At 41.6% G+C, this 26,657-nt stretch overlaps 1 protein-coding gene across 1 annotated transcript in view; it reads right to left on the reverse strand.

Moving 5' to 3' along the window:
* GXYLT2 (glucoside xylosyltransferase 2) overlaps positions 1–26,657 on the reverse strand; it is an 81,507-nt gene that overhangs the window by 11,751 nt on the left and 43,099 nt on the right. The window contains exons 4-5 of the mRNA XM_025273042.3: positions 10,111–10,362; positions 8,889–9,012 (exon numbers count right to left, since the gene is read on the reverse strand). Of these exons, the coding sequence (XP_025128827.1) occupies positions 8,889–9,012; positions 10,111–10,362 (376 nt within the window). The remainder of the gene's footprint in view (positions 1–8,888; positions 9,013–10,110; positions 10,363–26,657) is intronic.

The raw sequence follows: 26,657 nt of genomic DNA on the forward strand, positions 1-26,657 counted from the left end.
AATAGCTGCCCCTTATAACCCAAAGAGTCACTTCACTCCTTTCTGATACCTCCCTGGTCTTTTGGATTTTCAGCCCCTTAAGCACCTGCCAATAATCTCTGCTGAATGAACTGCCCTAGACCCTATCTCTGATTTGGTAAACACATGGGTTGATGGAATCAACACATATTTATTGAATGCTTGCTATATGTACAGGTCCTGCCTTCATGGAGTTTAAGGTTGGTAATGAATGTTTTTGCCTCCTCCTAAGTAGTGAAAGGACTCTACTACTACTACACACTCACGCACACACTCTCACACAACCCCCCAAACAAACAAACAAAAATCCCCAAATTTTTCCTCTCTTTGCAGCTTTAGAAGACCAAGCCCATTTAGGGCATTGTTCAAAGGCGAAACACAAACTCACGGAGGCTAAACAATATGTTACTAAATAACCAATGAATCACTGAAGAAATCAAGGAGGAAATTAAAAAATACCAAGAGACAAATGACAACGAAAACACAACAATCCAAAACCTATGGGACACAGCAAAAGCAGTTCTAAGAGGGAAGTTTATAGTAATACAATCTTACCTCAACAAACAATAAAAGTCTCAAATAAATGACCTAATCTTACACCTAAAGCAACTAGAGAAAGAAGAACAAACAAAGCCCAAACTTAGTAGAAGGAAAGGAATCATAAAGATCAGAGCAGAAATAAATGAAGTGGAGATGAAGAAAACAGTAGCAAAGACCAATAAGACTAAAAAAGTTGGTTCTCTGAAGATAAAAACAAAACTGATAAACCCTAAGCCAGATTCATCAAGAAAAAAAGGGAGAGGATTCAAATCAATAAAATTAGAAATTAAAAAGGAGACGTTGCAATGAACACCACAGAAATACAAAGGATCATAAGCAATACTATGAGCAACTATATGTCAATAAAATGGACAACCTAGAAGAAATGGAGAAATTCTCAGAAAGGTACAACCTTCTAGGACTGAACCAGAAAGAAAGAGGAAATATGAACAGACCAATCCCAAGTACTGAAATGCAAACTGTGATTAACAATCTTCCAACAAAGTCCAGGACTAGATGGCTTCATAGGCGAATTCTATTAAACATTTAGTGAAGAATTAAAATCCACCCTTCTGAAACTTCCAAAGGGATTTGAAGTGAGACAGATGCATACATTCAGTAGGTTCAAAATGGACTTCTACCATCTTCTAGCTCTAAAACCTTGGGTGATTTGCTGAAAAGCTTGACTTCAGTTTAGGAGCCCTTGTTGTTGTTTAGTTGCTAAGTCGTGTCTGACTCTTTTGCAACCCCAGGGACTGTAGCCCTCCAAATTCCTCGGTCCATGGGATTTCCCAGACAAGAAAACTAGAGTGGGTTGCCATATCCTTCTGCAGGGGATCTTCCCCACCCAGGGATTGAACCCTCGTCTCCTGCATTGACAGGCAGATTCTTTGCCACTGAGCCACCAGGGAAGCCCTTATCATGCGTCACTCATGACCTAACAGCAGAGAGGCTGAGAGCAAGTTCTGGAGTCAATCTGTTAAGACTGAACAGCAGCACTCTGCCATGAGTTGCATGAACTCAAGCAAATTACACAATTTTTTCTGGGCCTCAGCTTCATCATCTGTGAAAGGGGGAAGAATCGTACATATCACTTGTAGGATTTGAGGGCGTATTAAATGAGTTCATGTCTAGAAGTACTTGGAACAGTGCTCAGCACATAGGAGGCACACCGTACATGTAAGCTGCAATCATTACTATTAACACTGTTATTGCTGTAACAAGTACTACCTCATTAGGCTGCTAGAAGGATAAAACAAGATAACTTACACGGAACGAGCCTAGCATAGTTCCTGACACATAGTACGTGGGTGGTAAATGTTTTTCAGCAATTGCCTCTAGACCCGCAGGTGGCCAGGCTTTCGTAACCTTTTAGGAGTCGCAGACCTCTCTGGGAATCTCATGAAGGCTTTAGATTCTGCCTTTGGAAAAATATATGAAGAATATTTGCTTACAAGTTTAGGGTTGTGTAGATCTCCTAAAGACCAGCTAAGAATCCCAGCTATTGAAAGCCACATGTGAAATCTGGCCCCAGACAGAATTCAATTAACCTGTTTACCTTCCCTTCAGAATGTTCCAGGGAAAGAAACACAAAACACATTGAGAACAGCATTGAAACACGGATTTGTTCACCACAATGCAAGGCACTGGTGTCACTGGGTGATAAGGCGCTGCCTCTGCCCTTGGGGAATTTATTCTCTTGTAAGGGAGATAGTATAGAAATAAACACGTTTTATCAGAGTTCATAGAAAGGAAGGCATTTCAGTAAAGCTTTATTTAAACTCAGACATATAGTAAGGATAGGATTCTGACAGAAATAGAAGCCTGGAAGAGCTTTTAAGGAGGAGAAAATAGCCTGATGATGGTGAAGAGTTGGGACATCAGAGTGTGTTTTAGAAAAGATAAGGCATTTAATTTTCAGAGCAACTCGATTTCTGCAAAAGGGTAAGCTAATGGTAGGAACGTTGTCATATAAATAGACTTCTTTGACCTAAGATAGTCAAGAAATATAAATTTATGTATTAGGTTGCAAGTAACCAACTATAATTCTAACTTGTGAGGCAAAATAATTTTTTTCCTTTGGAAAGAGAGGAGATACCTCATAAAAAAAAAAAAATTGGGTTTCCCTGGTGTCTCAGATGGTAAAGAATCCACTCGCAATGCGGGAGACGTGGGTTCGATCCCTGGGTTGGGAAGATCCCCTGGAGGAGGGTGTGGCAACCCACTCCAGTATTCTTGCCTGAAGAATCACCACGGACAGAGGAGCCTGGTGGGCTACAGTCCATGGGGTTGCAAAGGGCGGACACGATTGAGCAGCTAAGCACACACAGCACAGCTCATCAAATCAGAGAGAAAGCTGGACCAGGGCAGTAAGTGGGGCAGCTCCTGGGATCCAAGACTAATGAATGTCAGCTTCTCAGCACTGCTGTCAGGATGAACCAGCCTTGCCTGCTTTCTGCTCTTGGAGTCCCAGACTCAGGTTCCCAGGAGATGGTCTGATGGTTTAGTGCAAGTCAGGGCCGGGCAGGGCTCTAAGACTGCATGGGATGGGGAAAGAGTTCCCCGAGAAATTCCCCTGAGAAAACTGGGTGCTGTTAGTAAAAGAAAGGGCAATCAAGTGTGCACAGGCAAAAATAACAGATGTGCAGCCTGGGTGGGAGGGGAGTTTGGGGGAGAATGGATACATGTATAAGTATGGCTGAGTCCCTTAGCTGTTCATCTGAAACAATCACAACATTGTTAATCAGCTATGCATACGAAGTCACTTCAGTCATGTCCGACTCTTTTGCAACTCTATGGACTGTAGACCACTGGGGTCCTCTGTCCGTGGGATTCTCCAGGCAAGAGTACTGCAGTGGGCTGCCATGACCTCCTCTAGGGGATGTTTCTGACCCATGGATCGAACCAGTGTTTCTTATGTCTCCTGCATTGGCAGGTGGATTCTTTACGATTAGCATCACCTGAGAAGCCCATAATGAGCTATATTCCAATATAAAATAAAAAGTTAAAAAAAAAAAAAACAGATGTGCTTTTTTATTCACAGATACATTTGATGTGGGTTACACTGTGAAACCTCCAAGTAGTTAATGTGTGAAGGAGGAGGAGAAGGGGTACACCAGCACCCTGGGGTGGGTTGAAGATGGTAAACTTCTAAGATCAGCTGATGAACATGTCGTATGGATTACTCATGGTAATTTGGCACATAATCAATAACTATCCTGAAATGAATCTAGTTTAAGCAAGATTATCACAGCTGTCAAAACCTAATGTTTAAAAAATGACAGCACCATGAAATGTGCAAGTTATTTTTTTTTCCACTGTTGAGGAAATAATCAAAGAAGGCAGTGGCACTCCATTCCAGTCCTCTTGCCTGGAAAATCCCATGGACAGAGGAGCCTGGTAGGCTGCAGTCCATAGGGTCCCTATGAGTCGGACACAACTAAGCGACTTCACTTTCAATTTTCACTTTCATGCATTGGAGGAGGAAATGGCAACCCACTCCAGTGTTCTTGCCTGGAGAATCCCAGGGACAGCGCAGCCTGGTGGGCTGCTGTCTATGGGGTTGCACAGAGTTGGACACGACTGAAGCGACTTAGCAGCAGCAGCAGCAACCTTTTATTGGGAGAGATTGACTTGTACAGAATAGAAATGAGTCATTCAGAATCACCAACTGTGATCAGTACTGTGAAGGAAACAAGTGTGGGGTTGACTGAGCTACTGTCAGGGCTGGGGAGAAAGGGTTGCTTCTTCAGATTGTGACTGCAGCCCATCAGGCTCCTCCGTCCATGGGATATTCCAGGCAAGGGTACTGGAGTGGGGTGCCATTGCCTTCTCCAATAAAAGGTAGGTTTCATAAAAGGAGGAACTCTGTCTCCTCTGTTTGCTGCCATATGGCCATTGCCTAGCCCTGGGGCTGGCACCCAGTAGGTACTCAAAAGATAGCTGCTGAATGGGAGAACAAAAGCTTATACCTTCCTCTAGCCTCTGTATCTCTCCCCTTTCTCTGCTTTCTTCCTCTCCTTTCTCTCCCCACCATCCCTTCCTCTCACATTCCTGACTGTGCTCTTTCTCTTTGATTTCCTTCCCTCTTTCACTTCAGTCTATTAATCCCATTCCTCCAACCAGTCAATACACCTCTGAAGACCAACTCCATTTGGTCTTCAAAGCGCCATTTAAGGTGCTAAGACTCGCACTGCAATCACTTGATGAAGACAAAGTAGACACAACTCTCTCTCACAAGGACCCAACAATCTTCATTCTTGCACTTCAGATCAGAGTTCATGAACTTCCCAGACAATGATCTGTTATCAGTTTCCAGGACAGGCCTAAAACCAAATAACTGGGCCTGTCCACCCCAAAACACACTCATAACTGCCAGCTATTGGGTGTTTTTGGTGGGTGAGTAAATAGTGTGGTTGTCCACCAGGTGCAAAACCCCAGTGACCCAGACAGGATGAGAGAACAAGGCCTGACTGGGCCTCTGAAGAAGCTTGTTCCATGTGATTGGGTGTCTTGCTCCCTATGGCCCCAGAAAATCCTCCTGACTCCTTTGTATCAGATTCAACTCATGGACGATCTACGTACATACTCCCCTCATGTTTCAGCTCCTCTCTTTCTTCCGGGACAGAACCCTACCACTTCTACTGTGGTGGGATGTCCTGCCTTGTCATCTGTACTTAGCTGGTTTCATTTCCTCTCCTGCTCACACGCACTGTTTCTGAAGAAGGGACAGATCCAGGTAGTCATGTTTGAGAGAGGAGAAAGGCACGTGATCTTGTTCCTCTGGCCCCTCATGACCGGAACAAGGGCAGTCTCCTCATCCAAAAAATAAAACTGGTCTAGAGCTGGCTGGGAATCAGTTGATAGGCTGGACCAGAACAACCTCCCTCTCTGTCTTTCTCTCCTTCAAGAATCTAAGACATAAAAAAGAAAAACAAAACAAAACAAAACCTATTATCACTGGTATGGACTTGTAAGGTTCTGCTGACCTGATGTTGGGCCATGTACAAGCAAAGAATATTGCTGGAGAGATGGAATGGAATCAGATGAGCAGAAGCAATAAGACAGATATCCCGCGGCCTCTGAGGGATGAAGAAATCAGCTTTGGTCCTGAGCAGCTGCCCAGAGATGGTTCTCATGAAGTATGGTATGATTTGACCCATGTGTTCATGGGACTGGCACCTGGACCCCTACACTTAGTTGGTCTGAGTAGAATTTTATTCCCTGAAACCTAAGTATATTTGAATCTAAGCACATCTTTCTAAATAGGGTTCTCTGTGAGCTCTTGTCAAATTTACCCTTTCTACAGAACTCTGCTCTTGACTCAAATTCACCTATAAAGATGTGAGTTCAGTCTTCCATTTCTTGATGAAACTGCCTCAGCTCACTGCCAGGAAAAGTCCCGTGGGATGAGTTACCTGTGTATCTCCCATGGGCTTCAGCTGTCGCCTCGTGAGTCAGTCCAGTACTCAGCACGACAATTACACACCCACAGGCATTTACTATCTAACTATAGCAAGAGTTTCAAAACATTTTTAAGCTAATGACTTGTAAACCTGTTTTAGTGATATGATTGGCTACAGGAAGCTATACGAATGAAAATATTCTAGATATGGGCTCAGGTTTTGTGTGTATTGCTTCACCCATAGCAACCCAGAGAATCGTAACAATAAGCATGTTTATTTCCTGAGTCATGGCCAATTTTCTCTTCCTCTCTCCTTTCCAGGGATAAAGGTAACACCTTTTTTTTTTTCTCTTCAAATACTGTTTGTTCTGGTTTATAGAAAGTGCTTCCAATCAATATAAACAAAGAAAAACCTTTAATATGATGGATATCACTGGATTTCAGGTCAAACAGCTCATGTTTGACAAAGGATCTGAATAAAGCATGAAAGATCAAAGGCAAGCCATACAAAGAACGCTCAAAGAGACACCTAATACTTATTGACCTAAAGTTAGGAAACTCAGTTATTTACTTGCTACTGCTCAGACTCAGGATTCAGAACAACTTCCTAATTATTTTATAAAATCCTTGTACTCAATGGATCTAAGATGGGCAGCGGGGCGCCATTAAATTCAGCTGGTTTTCAGATTAATTAAAGACAAGGGTCTTGGTCTAATGGCAGAGCTGCTTGTGACTGCCTTTGAGGATTATTTACTCACTGATCATATCCTCAAATACTCTGCAACAGGCCAAGAGGATATCTGGGGAGGCAACTGCGCAGATCTTTTGAATTCCTCAGTTTGGGAACATGGACAGATAGGCTATGGAAGAGAGTTTAAGCCACACAACAGAGAGGGAAAATGCAATACAGCAGTGGTCCCCAACCTTTTTGGCACCAGAGACCAGTTTTGTGCAAGACAATTCTTCCATGGACCAGGCTTGCGGGGGTGTGGTTTTGGGATGATTCAGGCACGTTACATTTATTATGCACTTTATTTCCATTATTATTACATCAGCTCCACCTGAGAACATCAGGCATTAGATCCTAGAGACTGGGGACCCCTGAAATACAGGACAAAATAATGCAGGAGAGAGACACATTTGGGGAAAACTGCACAGCTCTTTAGACACCCCCCTCAACTAGGGGACCTTCCCCACCCCCCAAAGGCATGGGGCTGGAGTTGGAAAGGCCTGGGCTTGTACCCCTGCTCTGGCATTCATTAGCTATGCCACAAATTATTTAACTCTTTCATTTGGTACCTTTGTCTGTAAAATGGGGGTTGTATCAGAGTTCCTATGAAAATTAAATAAGAAAATGCTCAGAACAACACCTGACATGCAGTAAATAATCAACATCAGTCGTTATTCCTTAGCTTCAGGCTCCTGGCCAACATGCTGCCAACATCTGCTTCCTCCCCGCCAGGAATTTGGAAGTGGGATGAAGTTAGTCTTTCCTTGTGGCTGGACCTGGAGTGTGAAACTGTGGTACTGTGCTGTGAGCACAGAATGAGAACCTTCGAAGAGAGGAATGCACAGCCTCAGTGGGAGAAGGTAAGTCCAGCCTGGGCTGCTCAGCCTTTTCCCTTGCCTGTTTCAGGTCTTCCTGCTCTAGGTTTCTACAGGACACCAGTTTGCTTATTTAAAAATTATCCTTTGTGTTTAGACTAACTCCAGGGGCCTTTTATTTGTAGCCAAGAGTCCTACTCACTATAACTAGACCTAGAAAAAAAAAGATGGAATCTGCTTAAGAAGAAAATGGAGGAGGGGCTGACTTTAAAGTCCCTGTTGCCATCAGAGTGAAATGGTTTAAAACACACCACAAACCAACAGCCAACACACCCCCTTCATCTCAAGAGTTAGTATCGGGAATCTTTCCCAGAAATGAAGTCCATTATGTATCAACCTGCTTTTTTTCTTTTCCAGGATTTGCTCCTTTTTGATTCAAAGACATATGAGATTAGGCTTTATTTCAGAATTTTATAAAAAACCAAATACAGATACATACAGAGACAGAAGTCTTAGAAAACAGGAGCCTCTATTTCAGGATTTTTTTTTTTTTTTTTTTTTTTTGGTCACATTGCATGGCTTATGGGATCTTAGTTTCCGACTGGGGATCAAACCCTGGTTCAGGGTGGTGAAAGCCCAAGTCTTAACCACTGGACCACCATGAAATTCTCTATTTCAAGATTTTTAAAGACCAAGGAGAGTCCTAAGTAGGTTATGGTGAGAAGTGATTTTTTTCCCCAGAGATCTTTCTCAAAGAGAAAACATGGTTTCGATTTCAATCACATTAAGTAAGAGTGTAGTAAAGATGAAAGAAAAGAAGGAAATGTTCAGCTTTAGGCCTCAATATAAAAACACAGACCAGAAACTTACATCCCCCTTCCTTCCCCAAGTCCACCAAATCACTGACTTGAAAAATTTCTTTGCCCCAGGTGGAAAGAAAGAGGGATATGTATTCTTGGTCCCTCTTCTACATTGTTTTAACCCTGAACAAGTCCCTTCACTGTCAGGATCCCAAGAATCAAGTCTCTTCAATCTAGCAATTGTTCAGGCTATGGACGGCCTTGCGCTTAGATTATAATGTTTTCATTTAGGTCTGTGCCACTCACTTATTTTGCCTGTACTTCTTCAAAGCATGGCATGGAAAAACCCAAACGATATTCTTGAAAAATGGAGCCCAGTGTTGGAGGTTTCAACATTTGACCTTTTGTATTGGCAGAGAGAGGACGGCCCACGTGAGACCCCAAGGGCGGATGAAAAGGCCCCCTTTGCAGGGGACACAGGCACAATTCAGGATCCGCCAACACAGCCCAGGCTGGAATGTGTTCTGTGGGGTGAGGTGGGTGAACTCCTCCATGAACCACATTCTCGAAAGAGAACCTACCTGGGTTGAAATAAAAAATAATATTTAATAAGTCCTGGTCTCCCCACGTGATGGCATTCTTGTACTTCTGGTAGAGAGGGTACAGCATGTCCTTCCAAGCCAACCCTGTTGAAATCATGCTGTTCTGGAAAAGACAAAACCATCACAGTGGCTATGACATATGGCAAATACATCTGATCTGCTGAGTATCGGTGTACAGGGACGAGTTCTCCCCTGTACTCTCTGCCCCCCAGAGTGAAGATGAAATCAACAGAGGAAGGGTCCTGCTGGCCTCAAGGCATAGGACAAAGCAAAATTAGGACTGGAGACTGCAGGAGTACACACGGATGGCAGACGGACCCAGAACTAGAAGCGGGCCTATGGCTTCTCAGAAAAGCAGGCCCCGGATCGAACCCTTCTTTGTTACACTGAATTCTTGCCTCTGAAGTGAAGGAACAAAATACAGATACCATAATTAAGGTGTCTTAAGGAAAAATACCTTTTACTTATCTCACAACAATTATTTATTTTTAAGACAAAAGCAACATATTCACATTAAATATTCAGACAGCACACAAAAATGTAAAAAGTAGATATTTTTCCTTCTGCTTCCTACAATTCCCATTCCCACTTTGTCTAGATGGAGCCACAATTAATGGCCAGTTTCTTAGGTATTCTTCTGGAAATTTCTAAGGCATAAAAGGAACCACACCCTATGGTACCATGTTTTGTTGCATTTAAATTTTTTCACTTAATGCTTTTTTTAGAAATCTTGCTTATCTTACTTACAGATTTGACCTAATCCTTTTTAGTAGGAGGATAATTTTTTTTGACTTGTTCTCTACTGATGTTCACTTAGGTTCTTCCAGTTTTTTGCCAAGATAAAAGCTGAGGCCTTGTTCATTTATCTCTGTATATTTATGTAAATTTATCCCTAGGGTAATTCCAAGAAGTTCTCCAAAGTTTTGTAAGGCTGAGATACACACAGGGTTTAAAGATGGAATTCAGAAATGCAACATAATGTTCCCGAATAGTAACTCTGTTGAAGAGCTTTAAATTCCATAATCACCTGGGATTTTCCTAAACCAACAAATATTCTGTAACTTTCCAAATGCCTTTCTCTTCCCTGGCTTCTTCTACAAGCCATTTACTTCTAAAGTCAATACACTGACACTCCAGGAACATCACGCTGAAAAGACAAAGCCTTAATGTTTAAAAAAGGAAATATAAACTACTTTCTTACCTTGAACTGGGCACTTCTTATCCGAGTTAAATTCATTAGCATGACTCCTGAGTTAACCCCCGCGGAGCCATAGAAAGGGTGCCGGGCAAAGCGGCTGTACCAGCCAATCTTGGGGATTTCATGCTCGGGGGCCATGGCTGCAAGCTGCGTGGAATTAAACTGCCTCAGAAGCTTCCAGATGTCATCAACAGGTCTCAGAAAGAGAACATCGGTGTCCACGTAGAGAAGGGAGTCCACATCCTTTAAAATTACCTTTGTATGTATTGGGTGAGGAGGGAAAACATGACAAGTCAGAAACAAAGGAAGTGGCCCGAGAGGTCAACATTGACACTGATTTCATTGATTAACGCTAATCCTACAAAGGGTATCACTCTTAGCTCCCATTCCTTTCTTCTCCTTGGACTTCAGGGAGAAGCATCAATCAGAGCATAGACGCTTAAAGAAAGATCAATCTTGACCCAGATTGGTGCAGTTCAAGGACCCTTGACTATATTTGTAAGGGTTAAACTTCCCAGGGAGTGAAAATATCTGCAAGTGACTACTTTCTTCTTCTTCCAGGCTTTCTTCTTCCATCCTCCAGTAAGGCCACCTGTCTTTCTCTTTTAGTTTTTTCCTGGAAAATCTAGGGCAGGCATTAGAACACTTGAAGCTGGACAACTAGACTAGTTCATGCCAGGCTTTAGGGTAAATACTCAATCTCTGGATCCATTTCTTCCACTGTTGGTGGGTATGGCTCTGCATCTTTTTGAAATAATATTTTCAACTAAGGTTTAGACTTGGGAATAGGCAAAGCAAGTCATTGGCCAGCTTTGTCTGCAGGGATTGGCAAATGCTTTTCTCTACATGGCTAGGGAATAATATTTTAGGCTCTGTTGCAGCTACTCAACTCTGTTGTAGGATAAAAGCAGCCATGGACAATACATAAACAAATGAGCATGGGTGATTCCAGTAATACTTTACTCGGGAACACTTAAATTTGAATTACATATAATCTTTAGATGTCACAAAACCTCCTTCTTATGTTTCTTTTGTCAACCATTTGAAACATAAAAGACATTCTTGTCTCAAGGACTCTGGTTTGTCAACCTCTGTTGTAGATCATTCAAGTCAGCCACCTTAAGTAAAAAAGTTCTCCTTTGCTAAATGCTTATTCACTTATCAGAATTGTGCCCTGGGGTCTGAGACTTCAAAGCCATTGTTATTATAGTAATAGGGTTATTTACCTTGTTTTGTTATTGTCCCCCCAAATTTAAGGTAGCTTAACCAAAGAAGGATCATCATCCTAAAACTGTAACAACACTTGTTATGGCCTGAAAGAGTCTTTCTAAAATCCATGTGTTGAAGCCCTAACACTCAATGTGATGGTATTTAGAGATGGGGGTTTTTGGGAGGTAATTATGGTTACTTGAGGTCCTGAAGGTAGAACCTTCAAGATGGGATGCGTGTGTGTATGCTCAGTCATGCCTGACTCTGCGACCCCACAGGTGGTAGCCCACCAGGCTTCTCTATAGGATTCTCCAGGCAAGAATACTGGAGTGGGTTGCCATTTCCTTCTTCAGTAAGACGGGATCTGTGTCCTCATTAAAAGAGACATCAGACAGCTTGTGTCTCTCTCTTGCTCACTTGCTCTTGCACTCATCTCACTCTCGCTCGCTGTCCCTCTTTCTGCCATGTGAGAACATAGTGAGAAGGGCAGCAGTCTGCATGCCAGAGAGAGGCTTCTCACCCTAATCTCAGACTTCCAGCTTCTAGAACTATAAGAAAATACATTTCTGTGGTTCAAGTCACCCAGCTATGGTATTTTGTTATGGCAAGTTAAGACAACATTCCACTGAGATCCTAATATTTAAAATTGATGAACATGGGCACCATATGACACAGGCATCATGGAGATTTCAGTTTTGAATAATTTTAAAACTTACATGATTAGTTGTAACATTTATCTTTCCTTCCTCATGTGGTAGAGGAATAGAATTTACATGTCAATAAAATGAAATAAAAAACAATGATCATCTACCATGTCACAACAGATTATCCAAATTAAAAAAATACATGCAACCTTGTTAAATACTTTGTAAATACATTAATCATTGCTGGGAATTCCAGCACTTATCCCAGGAAAAGTTCTGTTAGTAACAATACTGCTGCTGCTGCTGGGGCTGCTAAGTCGCTTCAGTTGTGTCCAACTCTGTGCGACCCCATAGACGGCAGTCCCCTGGCTCCCCCGTCCCTGGGATTCTCCAGGCAAGAACACAGGAGTGGGTTGCCATTTCCTTCTCCAATGCATGAAAGGGAAAAGTGAAAGTGAAGTCACTCAGTCGTGTCCGACTCTTAGCGACCCCATGGACTGCAGCCCACCAGGCTCCTCCATCCATGGGATTTTCCAGGCAAGAGTGCTGGAGTGGGGTGCCATTGCCTTCTCCTCCTGAATGCCCACAGGGCTCAGAAATTCACACTTGGAGGGCTGGAATGGCTGATGACTCTGACATCCTTGCTTACTGATATGGCAGGAAATACTCCATTTCTCAAAAACTTCAAATGTATTTAGTTACCATTCGCATCAGTGGCCACAGTACTTCAAAGCATGTGTTGACCATAAAGTGTTTCTTATACAGGCCAAGTCCAGTAGAGAAAAAATGGAAATTTTTGAACCTTTATAATAGAATCCACTTATTACCTTGACTGAAAATGAGAGCACAAAGGTCTCTTTACTCTTTATCTGAGAAAAAAAACAAAAACAAAACAGGAGAAAAACCCGACTCCTTCTATAACACTGCATCTCTTGAGGCTAATTCTGCAGCAATTATTGGTGGTATTAATTTGAAGAGGATCAGTGTGGCCACGTTTTAATGGGCAGAGGGATACTTACCGAAAGGGTATAAAATCAGCCATTCTAATTCTTTTATGGAAATTAGCACTAGAAATGAGGCCTTTGGTTTCTAAGAGAAGGGCAAAAAGGAGGCATAGGCACAGACAATAGCTATCTGTATACAAAGCTGCTCCGGTTCCATTCATCACCGCAACCTGGGCAGCTGCCTCGGGGAACCCTGCTGGCTCTCTGTGCTAAGTAAGGATCAAAGGCTGGCCATGGGCAGCAAGATTATCAGGGGCCACTGGCTCTCATTCAAGTTCATTATTTGCTCCAACCTTACTCTGACTTTGACAGCACAACTCTGTGGCTGGAAGTTTTGGCTTTGAAATGTCATTACTTGTGTTCAGATTCTGTTTCTACTACCAACTGTGGTCTTGGGCAAGCTGCTTCGAGCCTTCTAAGCCTTATTTTCCTTATCTTGTAGGTGGGATCAGTCACTCACTTTAGAGTGCCGTTGGGATGATTAAATGAGATAATGCATGTGAAGCCCCTGGCACACACACGATGCGGACTCGATAAATACTGTGTGATAGTCTTACTGTCTCACTCTCAGGAGGGCTAGTTCCTTGACTCACAGCCCAGTAACTGGCTGCCATAGAGGTAGCAGTAGCAGCAGTAAGTAGCAGTAGTAGTAAAAGACTGAGGTGTATTATCTGTCCTCAAGGAAGTTTAGTTGGGAAGGCAGATAAAGCAAAGAAAGATATGCTAATGGTAGGGGAAGCACAGAAGCACAAAGAAGGTCCCCCTAAACCAGTTTGGAGTGAAAACAGGGAAGGCTTCCCAGATGAAGTGACATCTAAGCCAAGAGATTAGTAGTGAAGAACAGGGCAAAGAGTGTTAAAGATAAATAGAACGGCATGTGAAAAGTCCCAGTAACCAAGAGAGAACAACGCATAGGCAAGTTGGCTGATGGGCCTGAAGCTTAAAGCAGGAGAGCCAGGAGCCATGGGTGGGGAGAGATTAGGCTGGTCAAGTGGGCAGGGGCCTGATCAGGACCTACGCAGACAAATTAGAACTTGACCCTGAGAGCAATGGGGAGATGTGAAATAATTTGAACCAGGAATTGAGATCTGATGCTTCCTCTCCTACCCTCATCGTTCACAGCCAATCCTCAGCAAGTCTCATGCACTGTTCCTCCAAAATACACCTGAATTTGCCCATCTCTCTCCCTTTCCGCTGCCTCACCCTCAGTCCAAGGCACCATTATAAGCTCTCCTAGAATTCTGGAAAGGTCCATTCACTGGCATTCCTCCTCCAATCTATTCCTAACAGAGTAGCCAGAACAATTTTTTAAACTCCAGTGTCATTTTTTCTTGGACCCATGGCTTATTTACAAGGTGGGGGGTTGCTTAATTTCCAAATATTTGGGATTTTCCAGATATCTTTTTACTGTTTGTTTCTAATTTAACTTCCTTATACTCAGGGAGCATACTCTGCATGATTTCAATCCTGTCCCTTTCACTGAGACTTGTTTTATGGCCCAGCATTTGGTGAATGCTGAATGTTTATCCTGCAGTTGTTGGGTGGAGCATTCTATAAATTCTATAGCTACTGATTAGGTCAGCTGGTTGATAGTGTTGTCAAGGATTTCTAGGTCCTAACTGATTTTCTGTTTACTTATTTTAACCACAGGAGCTCTAAGGAGTTCTATCTTCAGACACAAAGAAAGAGTGGAGAAATATGAAATTACTGCAAGTTCATTTACGTCAACAGATATGATTTGGGAGCCATCATTAATTTTCACACTAACAAACAATTACCAAAAAGGAAGAGTGCTGAAGTCTCCCACACTGACTGTGGATTTGCATACTTCTCCATTTCTCTAAGCATGGTTTTGCTTTCTACAGCTGGAAGCTCTGTTATTAGGCTTTTAGGTGCATACTCATTTAGAGTGGAATATGCTCCTGATGGATTGAGCCTCATATCATTATGAAAGATCCAGAGGGCTTTTTTAAAAACTTATATTAGACGATACCACTTTCATCTTTAAACCTCTTCAAGAGTTTTCACTGCACTTTCATTACACATGAACCATGGTCCCTAAAAGATAGACATACTCTGACCCTACGGGGCACCGAGTTCTTATCAGTGGTGATCTTTCACCTCCTAGCACAACTCTGGCTTTAAGACCTTCAACTTTTCATTATGGTTCAATTACTGTCAAAGTCAACAAACGGTAGGGAGCAAAACAGACTTAATAGGAAGCCAAAAACTTCCATTTCTCTTCCTGCCTAAATATAGCCAGAGTTTCCACTGTCAGAGGCACACTTACACCTTTGCTTAGTTAGAAACTAACACATAAGTCCCCCACTTTCAAGAAGAAAACATAAAGTAGAAACTACCCCATTAAACAATCTTTTGGAAAAGGATTTTTTTGTTTTTTGGTTTGTTTGCTTTGTTTGTTTGTTTTTGGCTGTGCAGCATGGCTTGTGCGATCTTAGATCCCTGACCAGGGATTGAACCTGGGCCACAGAGCCCTAACCACTGGACAGCCAAGGAATTCCCAGGAATCATCTTTTGGAATGATCTCTCTCACTTTATTCCCTAAATTCAAAGCACCCAAGGTGAAGAAGATAAGGTGCTCAAATCTGCTGAAAAACAGTGCATCTATAGTTTATGAAATACATGTGCAGCTCTGACACTTTAGTTAGTGTCAAGGTTTGTGAGCTCTTGTTTTAGACAATTGCCTAAAGTATCAAAACTGTGATTAGTGTGAAATTAATGATGCCCCCAAATCATATCTGTTGATATAAATCAGTTAACAGTAACTTCACATTTCTCCCCCTTTCCTTGGCTCTCGAGATTAAGCTCTAGGGAGCACCTGTGATTTAGGATAAACGTCATCCCAAGCCTGTGAGCAAAGTGCTACCAACAGATTGCCGCATGTGAGGCAGAGCTTTCCACTTACCATTTTTGAACGCCCAGCTCTAACTCAGCCTGCAGGTATAAGCTCAGGTGTGGTCTCCTCAGAAATGCTTACCCAAGAGCCTCCTTCCTCTTGCCTTCCAGCCTCTCCATCACCCCACTATATTACCTCTGTCCACAACCAAATTATTTTCTCATCTGTTGCTTGCCTTCCCCAATTAGAATAGAAGTTCCATGAGGGCAGGGACCTTCTAGGTCTAGTGAACTTCTAAAGTTTGTGGGCCTAGTGTAATGCCTAGTAGACATATTAGGCAGCAATAAATATTTACCCAAAGTAATGACTTCAATCACTGAGCTGTCTCAAAACCATTGTAACTTTAAATATCCTTCAAGGCTGATTGCAGAAGAAAGGAGAGGTCCTGAGAAATGAGAAGGTCTGTGAATAGCTGAAGAATAAAAGAACCATGTTCCTGAAGAGAAAACCAACATAACACCTACCGTGCTGAATATCATTCTTTTGCTGGTGTGGTCCAGTGTGTCACGCTCCAAGTCTCTGTTAATGGGGCAGCTAAGTTGCTAAATATGTATAATATCCCATTTCCTTACCTCTCCAGGATTTTAAAAAGACCCTAAGAACTGAAGGAATCGAAAGGGAGCTGAAGGAGGCTAAATGGAGCAGGAACCTATGGTTCTTGCCCCCTGTGACCTCTGCCTGCCTTCTGTCTGTGAAAAGAGTTTAGCTAAAGAATAAGTTTAGTCTGAGAAGTGAGAAAATGCAGAAACAAAGGAAAACAGTCCGATGAGATGAAATAACCATTTCGTCATTAGGCATAATTAAGGATCTTTAGTTCCTTCTCAAGGCCTATAGATAATATTTTGAGCTATATCCTGTGAGCTGTCTTCCAGACACTGAAACCTCCACCAGGTGGGAGAAGTTAACTACATGATGACCAGACTGTAGCCACGACATCCGCTGCCACAATTCTTAGAGATGGCCTCAAGGAAATGAGAACAAACAGACCCCAGAACTAAAGATAAACTGTACTTAAAACAATCAAGGTGATACTGGTCAGACCACTGATCACCAATTTCATGATGACCGTCAGACCAGACTGTGCAGTTTCTGCATCCCCCTCTCCCTGTCTATAAAAGCCTCCCTCTCCCCCCAGCCCACCATTGCTGGCATCCAAAATAAAGCAAACTTTCCTATTGGCTTTTGAGTGGCCAGCTGTGGGACTCCCCATTGCTGGTTACAAAGGGAAAGGGCAGAACAGAAGCAAAAGCAAAAAAAGCCATGTAGATTTCAGCAGAACTGAATTCCAAAGAGGGGATCTTCGGTAAATGATGTTAGTGATAATCAGGATAGGGTTAAAGAGAGTTAAAGGAGAAGATGGAAACAGAAAAGAGGAAAAGACATCTCAAGAAGCAGAAAAGAAACACATATTTTATTCTAACATTTATAAAAAACAGAGACTTGAATATAATTAAAATAGCAACAATTCATTTGTACAGTCTACAAGTCACAGTCTCCATATACACTGTTAGATCATGACTAAACGAATGATGGTCTCCATGGAAACACACAAGAAAAGCAGACATTGTTTAACTCTGGGAAGATGAAAAAGTTCTGGAGATGGTGATGGTTTGCACAATGTACTGAATGCCACAGACCTGTACCTTAAAAATGGTTAGTTCAAACATGTTACATTATATATACCTTGCTGTGTGCTTAGTTGCCCAGTTGTGTCTGCTTCTTTGTGACCCCATGGACTGTAGCCTGCCAGGCTCCTCTACCCATGGGATTCTCCAGGCAAGAATAGTGGAGTAGGTTGCCATTTCCTTCTCCAGGGTTCTTCCTGACCTGGGGATCGAACCGGAGTCTCTCACGTCTCCTGCATTGGCAGGCAGATTCTTTACCACTAGCGCTACGTGGGAAGGGGTTAGATTCTGGGACAAATGTTTGCAGTCCCCAAGCCTTTCTCATTCTACAAAAAGATAAACTGGATAGAAGAGGATTTCTGGGGCTATTTGGACTTTTCCCTCTGGAACCAAATTCCTGTTTCTAAATCAAAATCAGAACAAAAAGAAAATTTTACATTTCAATACATATATGCAACTTGATCAAAATTAATTCCTTTTTCTTCCACCATTCTATCATATTCTTTTTCAAAAAAACCTACATGGACCTATCTTGAAGCTATTACAGAGAAAATAAATTTGGGTGAAAGAGAGAAAGACAGGTAATGATAAAGATGTCCATTGATGGCTGGGTAACCTCTGAGAGATCCTCTAGTACATAGAGGTGGCAATCTAAGATAATAATTTATGATTTGGAATAATGCTGAAAAGTTAAGAAGTGAACTCGTTCAGAATGCAAAGGGCCCTGAAAAACCACGCTGAGGGGTTGTCCCGACTTGATCCTATAAAACAACAGGAACTCTGGGCTGAGAATCCACATGAGAATATCATTCAAAAACTAAAAAATCTAGGAGTGGCATGCAGGAGGGAAGGGACACTGACGGCAGGAAGACAAGTAAATAGATCAGTACAATCATCATTTTCTCTATTATAATTGTAGCATTTATTGTTTGTTTTAATGTAAATACACCCAGAACCAGAATACCTGGTCAGAAAGAGGCCAGCAACTTCTGTGATCCTCTGTAATTCTGGCATGTCTGTATATCCTTGCAAATGTGAATAAAAAGTTTCCATACATTATGAAAATTATTTTTTTCTATTTCTTACTGGTTTGCCATTTTAAAAACTGGGGAAATTATACAAATGCATGCTTGTATGTTATAAAAGTATGGACAATTCAGCAATCCACAGAATAAGAAATTCAAATAGTTCTTTTTCTGCCTCTCCCCAGCATCCCATCACTCCATGCTCTTATACCCTTTCTTCTTTTTTAGAATTAACTAACCATAACAGTTCAGTGAACTTCACCCCACCTCAGGCAGTTTCTACATATTTAAATATATATAAAAAAATAACCTTTTCAGGGCTTTCCTGGCAGCTCAGTATAAAGAATCCACCAGCAATGCAGGAGACGCAGAAGACTTGGGTTTGATCCCTGGATCGGGAAGATTCCTGGAGGTGGGCATGGCAACACACTCCAGTATTCTTGCCTGGAGAATCCTCTGGACAGAACACCCTGGTGGGCTACAGTCTATAGGGTGGCAAAGAGTCAGACACGACTGAAGCAACTGAGCACGCGTGCACATGACCTTTTCAAGGCCAGGAATTCAGATCTCAGCCCAACTGCGACCTCCTCAGACAGCCCCACTCCCCAACATTCCTAAAATGCTTTAATTTTTTCTCATTATTCTTATTACTATCTGAAATGAGTTTGGGTTTGGTAAGTATTGTTGAATGAATGCTTTTATATATGATGCACATAGTTTTGGAGTTTTCAGAATTAAAGTAGGGTTGATTTACAATGTTGTGTCTTACTGGTGTACAACACAGAGTGATTCAAATACATATATACACACATAGTCTTTTTGACGTTCTTTCCCGTTATAGTTTATTATAAGACATTGAGCACAGTTCCTGTGCTGGAGAGTAGGACCTTGTTGCTTATCTACTTTGCATACAGTAGTTTGTATCTGCTAATCTCAACCTCCTAATTTATCCCTTCCCACCTCTTTCCCTTTTGATAACTAACCATATGTTTGTTTCCTATGTCTTGTCTGTTTTGTAAATCATTTCATTTGTATCGTATTTTAGATTTCACATATAAGAGACATCATATGATATTCGTCTTTCTCTGACTTGCTTCATATAGTATGATAATCTCTAGGTCTATCCATGTTGCTGTAAATGGCATTGTTTCATTCTTTTTTACGACTGAGTAATATTCCATTATATATATGTACCATATCTTCATCCACTCATTTGTCAATGGACACTGAAGTTGTTTCCATGTCTTGGCTCTTGTAAACAGTGCTGCTATGAACATCAGGGTGCATGCATTTTTTCAGATTAAAATTTTCTCCATATATATTCCCAGGAGTCAGATTGCTGGATCTTATGGCAACTTTGCTTTTAGTTTTTTAAGGAACCTCTATCCTGTTTTTCACAGTGGCTGCACTAATTTATATTTCCACCAACACATACTTTGTAATTATCTACTTTGAGATATTTCCCCTTAGTTTTAGATGTGCAGAGAGCAAAGAACTTTCTGTTTAATGCTATATGTTCTCAAATATCCTTTATACTGTTAAAATAGTTTAAGATAGGGGAGAGAATTATGAACACTTGGAAAGTATCATTCCTCTATAGTGCTCTTTTGTCCTGTTTCATTGCAAATCTGTACAAAAATAAATATCCACTCGATTAAATAGTGATTCACCACTTACACTGTTTTGAGATTTTAAAAGAGGATCACTAAACTGCTAGCTTAAAATGCACAGGAGATCAGCTGGCTGCTCTGTGATGACTTAGATGGGTGTGATGGTGGGGGGGGTGGTGGTGGTGGAAGGTAGGTCCAAGAGGGAAGGGATATGTGTATAGGATACACTTCCCTGTACAGGAGACATTAACACAACATTGTAAAGCAACTGTACTCCAAGGGGGAAAAAAAAAGAAAGCATTATAATGCCCTCATTCTGAAAAAAAAAAAAAACAAAAACAAACAAAAAAACCCCCAATAACTTATGTACCAAAGAGGTCATTGTGCTTGTCTGAAAGTGACAAAAATGTTTTAAAGGTGTCATGCCAATAAATAAATAAATAAAGCGTACAGGAGAAAATTAAAGTATAGCAATTTTTATTTCTGCTTCTGTTGTGCCCTCTTGTGGAATGACATATAACTTGCATATTCATTTTTGTGAAGTTTTAACAAAGAGCAGATTGTATCCGTGTCCTTGCTACATTTACACATGTTCCTGTTAGATAGTTAGAAAAAGGAGTCCAAGATGGTGTCTGGAAGAATCACATAGAAGGCAAACAAAAGAAAAAGTCCAGGAAAGAGGAAGTCAAGAACCAGAGTGAGAAGTGTATGTCTATTTGCATTCCCTTCCCTGATTGGTGGCCGGTACAAGCCCTATTTAGCATAAGGCTGGACCAATCAGGCTCCAGGGGGAGGTGACAGAAAGTATGAAAGAGGAAAGCAAACAGAGATGGAGGCCACTCTTTGGGGATCAGCCTGTTTCCTTTGGGGTCAGCCCACTCTCATGTCTCAAGGGTGTACTATCTGCTGTCTGCTTAACAAAATTCTACCTGCTTGAGGTGTAGCTAGTCTGTTGTTTCACATCTTTGCTACAAGGAGATAAGAATCGAAGGAGAGAAATAAACTGACTTGACGTTTCCATCAATGAAGTAGACTCTTACAATCAGTTTAATCTTTGATCACCATACAAACAAGATTCAGATTGCCTCTGAGTTGAGCAAATCAAAGATGGCTTTGTTCAGGATGGTTCTCTTAAAATTCTGGCTTGTCAAGCTTGTGTTTGGTCTTTGATTTCATCATCTCAGCTGTGGGGCCAACTGTTCTAACCGCATGCAGGCCGTATTGCACAGGCCTTGCATTCCTGAAGGTGTCTGGTTTCTCTGGCGTGCTCCAAGATACTGGCTCTCTCAGCTCTTTCATCTGCTCCCATCATCCTTTTGGCTTGCTTCCTCTTCTTATCAGGTGTTGCAATCCCAGCCAGCAAGTACATACTATCTTCTCTTGCTGGCTGCAGACATCCTGTTAGCCATGGCAACTGTCCTTTAAAGCAGAGTCCAGTTTCTGAGTCAGATGGTGCCTTCTCCGAGACTGTCCCCTCTGCTAGGGAGTTGCTAGAAACAGGGTTGCAAGCAACTATAGGTCTCCACTTGAATTGGACTGGTTTTCAAAGGATGTTTTCCTTTTCCTTGTATATGAGAATGAAATTCAATTAACATTTACTGAATATTTACGGGGTTCAAGTCAGGGCACTTAATAAGCACTGAATCTTCAAATCCTCTCTAGGACCCTTTGATGAACTTGGTAAAGCCCTGCCCACTCATTCATGCATCCAATCATCCAGCTTCCCTCCTTCCCTCCCTTTCCTCTATCCTTCCTTCCTGCTTTCCTACCTACCTTCCTTCTCATCCATACCTTCCAAACAGTTTTACTGAGTGCCTTCTGTTAATATGTACAGTACACTATCTGTTGGAGATCAAAGACTTTTCCCCTGGTAGGACTTAGATGCCAGTGAGAGAAAGCAAAAAATAAGTAAGTAAAGTATAGATGAAACTTTGAAGATAGTAGCAGAGAAGGAAAAATAGAGTGAGGGAGAGGAGCAATTGTAAATAAAATAGCCTCACTGAACAAGTGAGTCTGAACAAAGACATGTGTACTATTTTTATACCCAGTTAACAGATGACGATGGAAGATTCATGGGAATCTTCCAAAGGAGGTAGTTTGGAATATCCTGGGAATCTTTTCTATAAATACAGAAGAAAAATTTGGCATTTAGAGATTGCAGGAAGTCGGACAGAATGGCTACACTACGGGATAAACTTGGGCTTCAATCCAGGTTCTAAGATATACCCCAGGAAAAAAATAAGGTAAACTTCCCTTAACTTCAGTTTCCTCCTTAGAAAAAAATGTTACAAATCAGTACATTCCTCAAAGAGCTGAGAAGAGTTGACAAAATCATCAATCGGAGGATCTTACCATGTGTCTGTGTAACAGTCACTGTGTGGTCTTTGTGGACCAACTATAGAGTCCCCTCCTTTCAGTGGCACATCCTGAAGACCTATCTTAAAGCCTCATTTCTCAAAGTATTTTCAGTTGTACCCCACAGTAAGAAAGGCATCTATATCCCAATACTAGAATGTGCACACATAAATACGTAAAACAGAAACATTTTCAAAAATATTATTTGTCTTACTATAGTAATGCATGTCCCTTATTCAATTCTACTCTACTTATTTAATTTTTAAAAGAGCTGATTATTATCTACAAAATTGATTTCAGGAATTACTAGTGGGGGACTTTCCTGGCAGTCTAGTGGTTACAACTCCAAGCTCCCATTGCAGGGGGCATGGGTTTGACCTCCTGGTCAGGGAACTAAGATCCCATACACCAGGCAGCATGCTCCAAAAACCCCCCACACAAAAAGAGTTCAGTTCAGTTCAGTTCAGTCGCTCAGTTGTGTCTGACTCTTTGCAACCCCATGAATCTCAGCACACCAGGCCTCCCTGTCCATCACCAACTCCTGGAGTTCACTCAGACTCACGTCCATCGAGTCAGTGATGCCATCCAGCCATCTCATCCTCTGTCCTCCCCTTCTGCTCCTGCTCCCAATCCCTCCCAGCATCAGAGTCTTTTCCAATGAGTCAACTCTTCGCATGAGGTGGCCAAAGTACTGGAGTTTCAGCTTTAGCATCATTCCCTCCAAAGAAATCCCAGGGCTGATCTCCTTTAGAATGGACTGGTTGGATCTCCTTGCAGTCCAAGGGACTTGCAAGAGTCTTCTCCAATACCACAGTTCAAAAGCATCAATTCTTCAGCGCTCAGCCTTCTTCACAGTCCAACTCGCACATCCATACATGACCACAGGAAAAAACCATAGCCTTGACTAGACGGACCTTTGGTGGCAAAGTAATATCTCTGCTTTTGAATATGCTATCTACGTTGGTCATAACTTTCCTTCCAAGGAGTAAGTGTCTTTTAATTTCATGGCTGCAGTCACCATCTGCAGTGATTTTGGAGCCCCCCAAAATAAAGTCTGACACTGTTTCCAGTGGGTAATTTTCTTAGCTCCCTGACCAGAGCCCTCAGCAGTGAAAGCACAGAGTCCTAACCATTGAACCAGCAGGGAATTCTGTAGTGGATACATTTCTACTAGAATCACAGGGGTTGAGCAGTTAATGAAGGCTTGGTAAGCAAGTAAATACAGACAGACAGACATACACAAATAAATAAAAAATAATTTTCCTGCCACATTTCCTCCCTCTCACAGCAAACAACTGATTCCAATTCTTTGAGTATGTACCTTCACGTCTCCGAATAACACACTGAAAGAAAAAACTTAATTCTTTGAATTCACAGCACTTCTGACACCAAATGTACGGGGCTTTTCTCCACACCAACTAACTTCCCAGTGCTTCCTTTGGACACCAACTGAGTGTACTACAATTCAATTATGATACTATCTGAATTAGTAAGAACTACCACAGTTAGTTACCAAAGGTTAAGGGCCCAGTCCCACAAGACTGCCCGCCCCCTTCAGACACTAATCATAAGTAGTGGTCCCCAGGTTGCTATACTTCTGTCTGACTTGACTACAAATCAGAGGTTCCCATGATCCCCTCCTCAAGTCTGATGACTTGGTATAATGGCTCACAGAATTCAGTGAAACACTTATTTTTATGGCTTGTTGTACAGAATATAAAAAAGGATACAGATGAGCAGCCAGAAGAAAAGGTACATAAGGGGAGGTCCAGAAAGGTCCTGAGCCCATGAGCTTCTGTCTCCATGAAGTTTGCCCCACTGTCCCAGAACACGGATGTCTTCATCAACCCAAAATCTCCCTGAACCTCCTTGTTTACAGATTTTTATGAAGGCTTCATCACACAGGCATGATCAATGATTAACTCAATCTCCAATCGCCCTCTTCCTTTCCTAGAGAAAGGGGGTAGGGTTGGAATTTCTAAGCTTCTAATCACGGCTTGGCCTTTCTAGTCTTCAGCCCCTATCCAGAAGCCCACCAAGTCATTTCATTAAGACAAAAAGACATGCCTATTACCCAGGAAATTCCAAGGGACTTAGGAGCTCTAGGAAGATATTTCTTACTATGTCAGATACGTCTCATCTACTGACTTCCTACCTTAGAAGAGAATTCAGGTCCTTTTCACAAAAACTATCAGCTCCATAACACCGCTCACATACATACCTCATCTCCCAATTCAGCAACATCAAAATATAATTTTGATCAACACACAATGTTATTTTATGATGATTATTTAACATGATTTCCAATTAAGCCATGGAGCAAACCATGTGACTTTCCCTTTCTGAATAACTTTTTTTCCCTGAAATTAATAACTGTGTTTTTTTTTTTTCTCTGTTGTGAGTTTGCTTAGTTGTCTATACTTTAGGCAAAGTTTCTTCCACAGCTTCCTGATTTGCTCTGATCAGGATGCTCTGCATCTCCCTTCCCCTGAGACTCCTCTCATGCCTCCTTTGTGTGGGATTGTCTGCTTCCTGGATCTCGCATCTTTATCCTTCTGAATGTACGCCTTCATTTTGGTGGAGCACATTATTCAGAGAGAAGACTGAAGGGGGTAAATATTTTGAAACTATGCACATCTAAAAATGTCTTGATTCTACCCACATGCTTGATTTGTAGCTGGTCTGGTAGGGAAACTAGGTTAGACATAAAACTGCCTCTGAATTTAAAGGCATTGCTCCAATATTTTAGCACGTCCTCCACTGCTGCTGACAAGTTTGAAGCCTTTCTGATTCCTGATCCTTTGATGTGAACATCCCCCAACTCTCCACCTTGCTGCTAAGTCGCTTCAGTCGTATCCGACTCTGTGCAGCCCCATAGACGGCAGCCCACCAGGCTCCCCCGTCCCTGGGATTCTCCAGGCAAGAACACTGGAGTGGGTTGCCATTTCCTTCTCCAATACATGAAAGTGAAAAGTAATAGTGAAGTCGCTCAGTCGTGTCCGACTCTTAGCGACCCCAATGGACTGCAGCTCACCAGGCTCCTCGGTCAATGGGATTTGCCAGGCAGGAGTACTGGAGTGGGCTGCCATTGCCTTCTCCACCCTCCACCTTACTGACACCTAATACATTCTTCTTTTTCTCACTACTGTTCTGAAAATTCAAGTTGTTTGTTTCACTCAATCTAGTCTGCTGTTGAACCCCTCCATTGAATTTTTCAGCCCAGTTATTATATTCTTCAGCTCTGTGAGTTCCATTTGGTACTTTCTTATATTTTCCCTTTTGGTTTAAAGTCTCACTTTGTTCATGCATTGCTCTCCAACCTTAGTGAGCATCTTTATGACTATTACATTAAACTCTTAAATCAGGTTAATTACTTATCTCCATTTCATTAAGGTCTGTTTCTGGAGTTTTATCTTTTCCTTTTGTTTGGAGCATATGCCTCTGTGTCTTCACTTTCTTTGACTCTGTGCTGGTTTCTGTGCATTAGATGAAACAGCTATCTCTCCAACTTTTTTGTTTTTAATATATATTTATTTATCTGGCTGTACCGGGTTTATAATGTTGTTCAAGTCTTTTATTCCCTTGATGTTCTGCCTACTGCTTAATCCATTATTGAACGTGGGGCATTGAAATCACCTAATATTATTGGTGAATTGCCTATTTCTTCCTCTAATTCTGTCATTTTTTGCTTCAAGTACTCTGGGGGCTTTTACATTTTACATAAATGCAAAAACAGTGCATAAATGTTTACAACTGTTATATTTTCTTAGTGGATTAACACGTGCATCATGGCAAAATACGCCTGTTTTTCTCTACTAATGTTGCTTTTTAAATTCTACCTTATCTGATACTAGTATAGCCAGTCCAGCTTCCTTGTGGTTGCTGTTTGATTGACATATCTTTTCCAACTTATTTGCATTTTGAACCTGAGGTATGTCTCCTATAAACAGAACATAGTTGGATTGTATTCTTTATCATCTATCTCTGGCAATTTCTATCTTTTGATTGGACTTCTACCCATTTTTATTTAATGTGATTATAGACAGAGCTGAATTTATGTCTCCTATTTTTGTTTTCAATATGTATCATGTCTTTTTTATTATTCTAGTCTTACTGTTTTCTTTTGCACTGAGTATTTTTGAATGCAGCATTTTAATACAT

Source organism: Bubalus bubalis, chromosome 21 (assembly GCF_019923935.1).
Source record: "Bubalus bubalis isolate 160015118507 breed Murrah chromosome 21, NDDB_SH_1, whole genome shotgun sequence".
Taxonomy (NCBI): Eukaryota; Metazoa; Chordata; class Mammalia; order Artiodactyla; family Bovidae; genus Bubalus; species Bubalus bubalis.